The following is a 12,422-nucleotide window of genomic DNA, read 5'->3' as shown; positions in this document are numbered from 1 at the left end:
TCTCCACTCTAGAATTCAGTCTCATTCTTGTCCTTCCTCTCTTTCTTTTTTTTTTAATAGTACATTAGTCAATAAACAAAACATTACTGATTACTGAAGGAGGCTGAAATGGATACACAAAACATAAGTTAAGCATTACAATACTCAGCACTAACCACAGTACAAAACAATTTTAAGGCAAGGTTGGAACATCAGTAAAATTCAAGTTTCACAAACAGTATATAAAAATAAAACATCATATGAAACTCAAAAGCACAAAACTTGCTGGAGCACTTATACGCTATATATACCACACACGACAGAAAGCATGAAAGTACCAAACTGTCAATACAACAAATCAAAACAATAAACATATGGGACCCCATTTTTGTACACCATTCAGAAAATAAATAAAACAACTAACTCAAAGTCAAACAGCCATCCCTTATGGGATTATGGCATCTAGCTATAGATAGATCGATAGACTGCAAGAATATGACAAAATTTCTCTACACATACAAACAGCAATACAAAACAAAAAAAACACTCACATTAGGGTCAAATTTTAGGGTTGATGCGGTAAGGAAGGCAGCTCGGCCATCACTAAGGACGGCAGCAAATCCTCCCACAAGTGGAGAGTACTCAAGGTCAATAACGTGCACACCAGGCTCATCCAGTGGTACCGCTGTGGAAATACAGTGCTGGGTAACAATTCATACTTTAGCAGAGATAATATCTTGTAATTAATCATCATTCTCCCTCTTCTTCTCCTTATGCAGGTGGGGTGAGGTAGGTTACAGAGAGAGGAAAAGGTAAGAATACAATAGTGGAAGAACGAATCAACATACACTCATTCACCATTCAAGCCCCCAGAATCCGGCTATATCAATAGGTACACCTGTCCTCACATTGCTTCACAATTACCAAAGTCAATACGACGACAGTTAAGTTAACACATTGTGCCAAACCCTTGTCATACACTCTTCCATACAATATTCACCCAACCAAATCAATCCCTTGTCAGCTCCTTAGCCTCATCAGCTTCCATGTTTCACTTTCTCACACGTTCATTATCTTTAGTATCTATATCTGTTACTAAAATTTATTGGTAGCCTATACTATTTTTACAATACTGAGAGATTTCTAACTGTAAGTCATCAAAACCTGAAGCTAGATCAATATAAAAATCTTACTCTCACATACACCTCCACACAAAATTCAGGGTCAAAGAACACTTAGAATCAATGTTTCCCTCAAATACCAAGACTTTGTTCTTTCTTATTCACTCCCAAAATTTACTAATGAACTTTCCTCATCAGCTCAGCATCATTTCAATACAGTATGTAAGTCCATCCCATAGTATATCAACCTCAGTCTGCCTAATAAAACAGATCCATCAACCACTGGTGAGTTATGACCCCTGAAGGGCTGTACCATGCAGTGAACTGATGCTTGTGCGTGGCAGACAGCGCCTTGCCACAACAAGGAAGAGTGTGAAAGTCTGGTTCCTGGATGGAAGCCACACTTGTGTCTCTACTCCCAGTTAACTGGCACCATAGTAGGCTCCATATTATCCCTTTATGTGGTTATATAAGGTTACCTCTCGCCTTTGTAAATGGTTTTCTGGGTTACAAGAAACCACTAGGCTTGTCACTTGGCATAGGGTAACAGCATCGAGTGAGTGGATGACTGGCACCCCCATCTACCACACACAGCACGTAGTATCACTCAATTATCTGGACATCCATTATCCGAACAATCCATTATCTAGACGCTGTAACCTGGCAGTTCAAAACCATTATTCATACATTTTTCAATTTTATCAAGAAAAATTTTTGCATCTGGGTGGAAATTAGGACCGAATGAATATTTTCACCCAGCAGAACCTTTTCTTTTTTTCCCATGTTTTTTCATGTCACTACAAGGTATGACCCCACAGTGGTGATTGTTTGTCTGTGGTTCATGGGTCTGCTTGACCATGGTAATTATTTGTTTGTGGTTGATGGGTATGTTTGACTATGGTAATTGTTTGGCTGTGGTTTATAGGTCTGCTTGACCTGATAGAGTAGTGTAAAGCACCAGGAATCAGTGTTGTACGATGTTCTGTAGTGGCCTTTCACAGTGGCTTCCAAAGTTTGGGTATGTACGATGGGAGGTCCAGGGGAAGTCCATTATCCAGAGAGATCCACTATCCAGGCATGCCTTTGGCTCTGTTACATTGGATAACTGATGGATTATTGTACAAGTAAATCCTTATAAGTATCTGTTTTTCGCAATACTGTATTTTTGCAACCAACTTTTCTCGAAATTACAGAAAACTGCTTATTAAAGTTCTATAGCTACCTATGAAACTGATCTGCCAGTTCCTCCAATTTACTGTACCAAGTGCTTGTACAGCAGTTAATTCCAACTCTTCTTTCTCAGGTTCAAGTTAGTCTCTCTGTTCATTGCCCATGTCTTGACAACACTTATCACTCCTTCCATATACAAAATGAACATGCAAGAAGACATTAAACATCTCTATTTCAAATCCAACCTCAAATCAACATCCTCACTAAACTGCCCATCCAGCCTACCCCCCCTCCTCGCCCTCCCTCCAGTTTCAAGTTAGTCCCTTTGTTTACAGTCCACATCTTGACATTCCTTATCACTCCCTTTACTCCCTTCATATACACAACAAAACAGCAAGGAGACATTACACATCACTATATCAAACTCATCCTCCAATCAAAGTTCTCACTAAACAAACCATTCAGCCTACTCTTATCACTACAACAATGGGTCTAACAGTAATCAATGAATGATAAGCCCTCTGTACATCTGTTCTGACGAAATAAGTCCGGCGGGTCATTACAATTACTGTACAGTAATGTACGGTAATATCATTCCTTTTACTATAATGATAACTTTTTAATTACAGTATATTCTTGCTACTGGCCAACTGATTTTATACTTCTTAGGAGAAATCTCATTTGCTGAAAGATCTGAAAAAAAAATATATATATATATATATATATATATATATATCAACCTTTTTTCACCAAATAGGCCTCTTTCAGGCTGAATAAAATCAGCTGGTGGTAGCAGGAAAATGCACATCTCACTATCTCCCTTCAGTTGTTACAAATTTGAAAACTATTTTCCTCTCTCAATGCTCGTACTTCATCATTCTATCCTTGTATCTTTCTAAACTTTTCTCTTGATCACTCTCACATTTCACCATAATAGTAGGCAGTTATGCTGAAGAAAAATTTCATTTGTATTACTGTACAGTGGATTAATAAAAAATATAGCATCAGGCCCATTCACACATCCCAAAGACATACTGAGTTAATCAATAATACTGTACTGTACAGATGTTGCTTGCAAGAGTTGTTGCTTGTTAGTAAACTGGACAGGAAACATCAATTACAGTAACTAATTATTACATACTGAAGAGATTAGGATTATAACAGTGGACACAGCTTTTTATGACAGCGTTTGCAGAAGAGTCAGTAATTTCTGCAAATACCATGTATAACACTGAAAACTACCAATCTTCTCAATACTTTCTAAACAAAATAAAACACATCCTTTCATGGCCCCAACCATCTCCAGCAACTTACCCTTCATGACCAGTTGATCGTCACAGAATGGCACCCGCCTGAGGTCCACACAGTAGTCATAGTTGATGCCGCCATCCCACCGCAGCCTCTGGATGTGCCCTGACCCTGTAGCCACCATCAACTCATCTCGCAGGCATACCAGACCCGTCACACCACCTTCAACTTCCCTCTCAAATGCCTATAGGGGATATTTATTAACGTCTGTTAAGTTGTGCATGTGCGTAGACAGACTCATAGCTAGAAATAGATACAGATACAACATTGGTAAAAAGATATGGAAACACAGACAAAAAAGACAGGTATACAGACAGACAAAGAATATACTGTAATATGCTCTACACTGGTTAAACTGGTTAAACAGACAAACTACTATGATATGTCCTTGTTATGTCACTTTTTTCTCACATTTTTAAAAATTAATCCATAAAAAAATAGTAGAACTGTCAAAGTTCCACTCCAACCACTACACTGACAAGCCAGTTCCCCGTTTCACCCCCTGATGCCAGTCACATCGGAGGACGTTTTCATCTTTCGCAGGCATGTTTCAACTTAAAAGTGCACCAAACTCACTGAAAGTGGTGTGGTGGGCTCTCTCATGTGTCTGACGGTGCGGGGAGAGGCTAACAGGGACAGAGGTGGGTGAGGGGGGGAGGGGAGGGGAGAGGCACCTGGAAGGGCAGAGTATACTGACTGCAGCCACCCACCCACGCACTAGTAGAGATATACACCGGCACAGGTTAACTATATGCCTTTTTTTGTGTGCGTTTGTATCATTTGTGATTAATTTTCAAGAAAAAAATATATTTGGGGGGAAATCCAAATTACAAAAATAAGCCCTGTTGTTGCAAGGGGGGTAGGGTGTACAGAGACAGGCATCAGGGGGTTAAAGTACCAGCTGTATGAAAGTGTTTGCAATATTCTGAACACACAAACAAAAATGTGAACTCTGTTATGTCAAAAATATAACCTACCAAACAATACAATTACATAATAAAGATTGATGGACAGAATGAGAGAACTAAATCTTCCAACCATAATTTGTCAACTTAACTTGGCAGAGATTTTCATCTTTTGGCAACTTATTTCTCATAGCTCAATGGCAAAATAAGGCAATAAGCAGCATTCAAGATGCAGAGATGGCAGTTTTAGGCCAACAAAATGTGGGCAGAGTACAGCATCAAAAGCTGGTGTTAGTCCTTTGCTATGGCTCAGAATTTAAGATTGAAAGATCGAATTTTGAAGTGGACAAAGTATAAAAACCTACTCACCAAAGAGCACCTAAGAGGGGGTATGGATTCACATGAGTAGAGCTCAGCCGATTCCCGCTTGAGGGTTGGGTTGGGCGGGTCTCGTTGCTCATACACTTCACGCCTCGACTCATCAACCAGGACAGAGTAGAAGATGAGACGATTCTTGTTGGTCTGAAACGTCCACACTCATAATTATATCAACTGAACACTTACTTTTGTTAGATAACCCCTTCAGTATGATGTCTTGATTCTTCCCACAATCAGATTACTTTAATCCCTTCACCACAATGACGCTTTTATGTCAGGTGCACATACAGTACTCTGATGCCTCCATGTCTTCATATATCAATGCAATCTAAGAAGACAGCAGAGGAGTTTGTTCTTTGTGCAAGGGCCTTGCATATTGGCTAGTAAATGTTAATGATGATAAAATAAGCTCCACCCACTTTCTTTTTTTTTTTTTAGCCAATCCCAATAACGTATAATGTGTATGGGAGGTCACGTGATCGTTGGCATGCTGGATAGTGACAATGCATCCTGCCATGATCAGTATTGGCTGTGAATCGTAAAAGAGTGTTTTCCTGCCCCCTCCACAGTGGATTACAGCTGAATTACAGACTGTTTTTGAGGAATCTCACGATTCCTTGTGCTGTCGGTGCAAGACTCAGATACTGATGACTCGTCTAATGCAGAACTATAGAGTGAATCTGATGATACTAAAGAGAAAGAAGTCGATGGCTGGCATCTGATAAGCGACATATTTGGTGATTCACATCCCTGAATTTAAGAGTGATTTGGGGGGGGCTAAACTCAGCAATTAGTGAATTTGAAATTGTGTCACCTTTGGACACTTTCAAACTAATTTTTGATGCTGATGTGGTGAAGAAAACATTAAAGTGGCCAAATCAGAAGGCAGATAAACTTTTCAGTGAACATTCACAGAAAAACTGTAAAGTAAATGTAGCATTATTTGGCATCCAGTTTCAGAAAGTGATATGTAGGCTTTTATCAGCCATGGGAATAACGAAACTGTCCCTCATTTACATGTACTGGAGCAATAGTACTGTATGTTGTATGGTGGCCCATCAGTGTTCTGTCCTGAAGTGATGAATAGAGACCGGTTTGTCAGCATAACAGGGCTCTTGTATGGCGAGCCACAGCTCGCAAATGCGAGTATTTTTTCCCTTTGGGGAACAAATTTTACATGCAATTCGTCTTTTAGCGAGGAGAAAATACATCCACTTTAAAATCCAGTAAACTACAACATGTGCAAATCTCACTTAAATGAACAAAAAAGCACTTTGTGATCAATTACTAAGTCTTTCCTTGATGCCATTGTGAATGTTTAAAACTTCATTATAAGATTCTAATCATCACAATGTGTAAATAAATAGATTTACTGCTCGTAAAATATTTCACCTCGTAGTCAGTTTGGCTACTAAAAATTTATTTGGCTCGTAAATCTGAAACTTTAGGAGCCAAATGGCTCGCAACCATTGGCAGTTAGCAAAAGCCCTGCATAATGAAATTCCTACATTTCTACCACCATCAGTAGCACAGTAAAGATGCGCCACAGCCTGGGCCAAGCAGGGTCCAGAAGGCCAAGAAAGTGTAGGGCTAGATGTGAGTTCAGCAGCAATGTTTCTAATAAGTACCAGTAATTACAATGAATTAATTTGTATTTATACAATCTCTCACTGCACTGTATTTATGATAAACCTACACAAAAATATCTTTCAATTTATATTTACTTCAAACACAAGCAGTGGCAGATTCAGTCAAACACACATACACCTATACTCACATACACACACATACACAAACGAGAAATCTTAGCAATTTTTGGAAGATAGCAGCTTTCCCTGGAAACGCAGCGTGGGGGAATGAGCGGGGGAAGCCTTGTACAGGGTACAGCACAAGATTAGTCACCCTCGTGGCGAAAGGGTTAATGAGACAAAAAACTCTCAGAGTGAGGGATTTCAAAACATTCTCCTATAACCATTAGACATCAATATTTATACGCTGTAAACTGATTTTAAACATTCTAAACATTTAAAATGGTACAGCACGACAATTCTATTTACCTTAGACTTTTCAAACCAAAGAGGTTGCTAAGCAATAGTCATACTCAAGACAGTAGCAACCATGAGGAAAAAGTTCTAAATACTGTACATGATGGCAAATGGGGGAAAAAAAAAAAACTATAAATGGTAAGAATGAAGACAGTGGAACAACATACCGGTATGCGTAAAATGAGAGATTAGTCATTACTGACAACAAAGGCAAATATATACGGACAAAACAGAAGGACAAAGTAGCCTGAAAACTTTTCTGTTATTACTACCCTCTAACAGAGGTCCCATGAGGGATGTAACCATGAAACTGAATGAGGACGGTACCAAACACTATAACACCCAGTTATAAAATGCAACTAAATAAACAGGGTACCCAGACAGAACGCACTTTTGTACTACTGATGAAAGTATGGATATTCCTAGTAGTACTGGTCACAGGACCTACTCTTCACTGTTTGAGGCTCTCACGCAGCATCTCAGATTTTTTTCTTCCCTATCAGTATTCTTGCATATTATTATTTCTGGCATTCAAATAATCATTACAAAACCTAACTAACCTGACCAGATACTGTTTATCATAGACCCTCCAACATATCACTCTGAGTATTCATTATTTTTCCTACTAATATCTAAGAAGCTATTTGGACACCCTGCACACAATACACGTACAGTATACAGTTATGCCATATTATAACAACCAGTTACCATGACTTACAGAAACAAAAATCATGGATGAGAGTGGTTGCCACTCAAGTTCATTTATTCCTGCTGCAGCCAGTATCTACCAAACTATTTGGACACCCTGCACATAATACAGGTACAGTATATAGTTATGTCACATTATAACAACCAATTACTATGACTTACAGAAACAACAATCATGGATGAGTCTGGTCGCCACTCAAGGAGTTCATTTGTTCCTGCTGTGGCCAGTGATTCTTTCGATCGACGGTGTAGCACCACCGGAACACAAGGCTGAGGAATGACATATAGTAAACCATTACTGACACATTTAGTTTTTCTGTTATTAACCCTTTCAGTTCAATGATATGCCAGTACTTACCACTTTGTTCTTGCTACACCCAGTTACTTTATTCGACTTCAAAAAGTTCCATAATTACAGTATAGTAATTTTTGTTCCTGACAGCCAGAAGCCCTACAAATCCTCAACATTTGAGTCTGACAGCAGACCCAAGTCGTCCGACATATCGCAAAACCGGCCACATTAAATTTCCAACCATATTATTGCATCACACACGTAAACATACAAGATTTAATACACCTTACAGTTATCTGGAATTCTACACACCCGACTAAACCATATCCAAATGGACTTCTCCGTGAGCACTGCGAAGAGGATCCTGTCTCTGTTACACACGATGGCTTTAATATGGCCATGGTCGCGCCCAGGGATCCTCAGTCGCTTGGGGAGCCCCACAGGATAGTACATGATCAACCAGTAGCTCCTCAATCCATTCTTTACCCAAAACTAAATAATTCGTCCATTTGTTCGTCGACTGGCGACCATAACACACATCCACTGTTTTTGACGTATCATAAGTGCCAGACTTCAACAAACTTGAATAAGGGAAAGGGTCTTAAAAAACAAAAGACGATCATTCACATAACTCTACTCTCTTTGAGTTCGGACACAGCGTCAACATAATCTCCTATCTGTATTTACAATACTCTTCTTCGTTCACCTGAAATGTGGTACTTGTTATGGAAACACAATAATGAAAATAATAACACATAAAACAAGGGAAAGGGTTAGCTACGATTTCCTGAGTAGGCTACACGTGTACGGACTATTGTAAGATTTCACATTTCTCCTTTTCTGCCCACTGGAGGTGGGGACTTGGGGTAGAAGAGACCTACCCACATATTCCCTGCGTGTCGCATGGGAATGATGGGATTGTGGGGCCAGGAATCTCTACCCTTTGTACAGAATGCATTAACCTCGGATCTGGGTCCTATGCCCAGATTGTGAGGAAGGAGTAATGAGTGAAATAATGCTATAAGGAGTTAATATATATATAAGGAGGAAAGAGATGATATATAGAACGAAGATATACAGTTCAACTGAAGCAGGTGGTGGGTCTTGCCACACACTTCCTTCAGCAAATATACAGATAGTGGTTAAGCGTTCAACAAATGGAGGTGGTGAATCTAGCCAGTTTGCCACACTGTCAGCAGATGCAGATGTAGTAACATACATACTGAATACCGGCCATGGCAACTGAGGACATCACTACATCCTCAGGAGGAGTCTACGGAGGGGTATATGGCCCGCGCGCAACGTCCATACAATACAGACATAAGTCCCATTGGGCCGCGTGCCCCTATTCCTCCGAATGCGCCCAGCGCGACCACCCCAGTCCGATTGCAATACCTTTCGGCCGGTTAGCCCTCGTCAGGATCGGGGTGGAGCTGAAAATACAGCTCCAAGCAACACCCCAGCGACGGCCTGTTACCTGCGCAAAACCAGAGACAGCCTGTAGCCGCTTTAATAAGGCGACGGCCTGTAGCCGCGCCCTTGTGACGGCCGGTAGCCACACATTACTAAGGCGACGGCCTGTAGCTGCGCCCAAAAGGAGACGGCCTGTAGCCACTCAAGGTGCTGCTGAACCCCCCTGCAGAACCCATGACGGCCTGAAGCCGCACGTGGGGAGAGAACGGTACGCCCCTTCTCCTTCTGCAATAGCCTTGGAGGGCACAACACCAACGACGGCTTGTAGCCACGCCAGTAGGCAGGAGATGGCCTGTAGCTGCTCCTCGCCTACACGTTGTCCTCTATACGGGACTTTGGCGACTGCCTGTAGCCAGGCCCATAGGCAAGCGATGACCTGTAGCCGCACTTCGTCTGTGGTCCCATCAGGAAGTCGGGCCTTGGTGACGGCTGGTAGCCGCACCGACAGGGAAGGGACGGCCTGTAGAGGCCCTCCGTCTGTTGCCCAAGTGACCTCGGTGATGGCCTGTAGCCGTGTCAGGGAGGGACGCCACCAAAGTCCCTCGCCCCCCTGTGACTTTACAACGTGAGGGAGACCTGCACTCAGCCCTGCCTACTGGCAGGGGCACAGGTCGCATCTCTGCCCACAAGGATCAAGGCAGCCTCCAGGAGGAGGACTTCCAGCCTGAGCACTGGTGGAGAAGCCCAGTGTTATCCCCGGGGTTGTTCTCCATCCAGTCGTATATCTTCCCAATAATAATAATAATGATAATAATGATAATCTGTCTATCTATCTCTTGCCAGACGCCTTAATCCCGTATGGGATGGCCACAAACAAATCGCCTCCACGTCGCCCTGTCCCCCGCCATTTCACTACCCTGCTCCCAACTCACACACCCCTCTCTCATATACCTCTCCACTCCATCCCTCCATTTCATCCTCGGCCTCTCCCTCCCTCTCCCCCCTTCCACCTCACTCACATACACTCTCCTCGTCAGTTTCTCACCCTCCATCCTCTCCACATGGCCAAACCACCTCAGTGTGTTCCTCATAACGCTTCCTATCACATCCACATCCACACCACAACGCTCCTGTATATCCTCATTTGTCAAACTCTCACTCCATGTGACTCCACAGGTTCCTCTTAAATAACTCATTTCCACTGCTCTCACTCTTGACTTGTGTCCTTCCAACAACGTCCAAGCTTCACTTCCATACGTTAGAGTTGGAATCACAATACTGTCCTGTTGTAACTTTTTCACTTCCATGCTCACTTCCCTGTTTCTTATCACTGCTTTCAAGGGATCAGCATCGTTTATTCCTCGTTGTACCCTTTCAATCACTTCACCCTCCAAACATCCATCCTTACTCATCACACTCCCCAAGTACTTAAACGTACTCACATTTTCCATTTCCTCATCATCCAACCTCACTGTACATTCACTGACTTCACCTCTCTCAAAGACCATCACTTTACTCTTCTCTACATTCACCTTTAGATTCTGGTTCTTACACACTCTCCCAAACTCATCCACCAAGCCTTGCAGCTCCCCTTCGTCTTCACTTAACAACACAGTATCATCCGCAAACAACAGTACAGGGAGTTTCCAAACATTACCCTCTCTCACTAGGGCCACTCCAATATCCACTGCCCTACCTTGTACCTCTTTTATTACCCCATCCATGTACAGATTGAACAACCATGGAGACATGACACATCCCTGTTTCAACCCAACCTCCAAAGAGAAAAATTCACTTAGTTCACCATCCACACGCACTGCAGCCTTAGCACCATCATACATACTCTTCACAGCATTCAACAACTTTCCATCTACTCCATATATTCTTAATACTTTCCACAATCTTTGTCTATCCACCCTGTCATATGCTTTCTCCAAATCCATGAAGGCCGCATACAACTTCCTTCCCTTCTCTAGAAACTTTTCCACTAAAGATCTAAGCATGAATATCTGATCTGTATACACAACCTCTTTCCTTCCTAAAGCCTCCCTGTTCTTCTCCAACTAATTCCACTTTTATTTCCCTAACTCTGTCAATAAGTATCCTACCATATACTTTTCCTATTATACTAAGAAGACAAATGTCCCTGTGATTGCCACACAGTTCTTTTTTCCCCTTTTCCTTTGTACAAGGGAATAATTATACCTGACTTCCAATCCTCCGGGACTCTACCTTCCTCCTATAGGCCAATCTGCACGTCTTCCACATCCATTCTACTACTATCTCTCCCCCATGCTTCAGCATTTCACCAGACACTCCATCAATTCCTGGGGCTTTCCCCAATCTGACTTTCTTCATTGCTTCCACAACTTCTTTCCTACTGATTTCTTCCTGTCTTCTTACCTCCCTCCTTCTCCCAACCATTCCCAGCCACTTATACTCGGATTACTTCCATTCTCTATGTTCAACAATTCCTTAAAGTGTTCTCTCGATCTGCTCACTTTTTCTCCCTTTTCCACTAGTAATCTACCATTTTTATCTTTCACTCCCCTGCTTACTTCATTGCCACCCTGTCTTACTCTCTTCACCTCTTTCCAGAACATATTCTTACAGTCCCTCCACTTTACACTCAAATTCCCTCCAAATTCCTCATTCACTCTCTTCTTACCCTCTCTTACTAATCTTTTCACCTCTCTCTTCCTGTCTACATATAACTCTCTCTTCCGCCTCCCAATTCCTTCCACGTCCCTATTTCTCATCCATTCATTGTATGCTTTCTTGTTTTGTGCCACAGCCTGTCTCACGTCTTCATTCCACCATGCTGTTCCTTGCACCCCTTTCCGTCTTCTCTTCACCCCACACACCACATCACATGCTACACATATTTCTTCTGTGAATATCTTGCACACACCTTCCACGTCCCCCATCTGTTCCATTATCCAATCGTTCCTCCACTTCTCACTTATATTCTACCTTTTTCTCATCCTCTTGTAACCTTTCCACTCTCCTTGCAACTACTCCTTCCTCCTGTCCTTCCCTTCTTCTATTTCTCTATTTTACTTGGATGTTGATTCTGGCCACCACCAAGTAGTGGTCAGAAAGT

At 41.9% G+C, this 12,422-nt stretch overlaps 1 protein-coding gene across 1 annotated transcript in view; it reads right to left on the bottom strand.

Moving 5' to 3' along the window:
• Rich (Guanine nucleotide exchange factor subunit Rich) overlaps positions 1-8,359 on the bottom strand; it is an 85,146-nt gene extending 76,787 nt beyond the window's left edge. Inside the window, exons 1-5 of the mRNA XM_080277365.1 lie at positions 8,219-8,359; positions 7,777-7,884; positions 4,853-5,005; positions 3,585-3,762; positions 531-664 (exon numbers count right to left, since the gene is read on the bottom strand). Coding sequence (XP_080133491.1) covers positions 531-664; positions 3,585-3,762; positions 4,853-5,005; positions 7,777-7,884; positions 8,219-8,359 — 714 coding nt within the window. The remainder of the gene's footprint in view (positions 1-530; positions 665-3,584; positions 3,763-4,852; positions 5,006-7,776; positions 7,885-8,218) is intronic.
• Positions 8,360-12,422: the final 4,063 nt, after the last annotated feature.

Source organism: Coenobita brevimanus, chromosome 69 (genome assembly GCF_032717465.1).
Source record: "Coenobita brevimanus isolate Jiangsu-jjx chromosome 69, ASM3271746v2, whole genome shotgun sequence".
Taxonomy (NCBI): Eukaryota; Metazoa; Arthropoda; class Malacostraca; order Decapoda; family Coenobitidae; genus Coenobita; species Coenobita brevimanus.
Note: the sequence above shows the minus strand (reverse complement) of the source record. Positions and strands in the feature narration are given on the sequence as shown.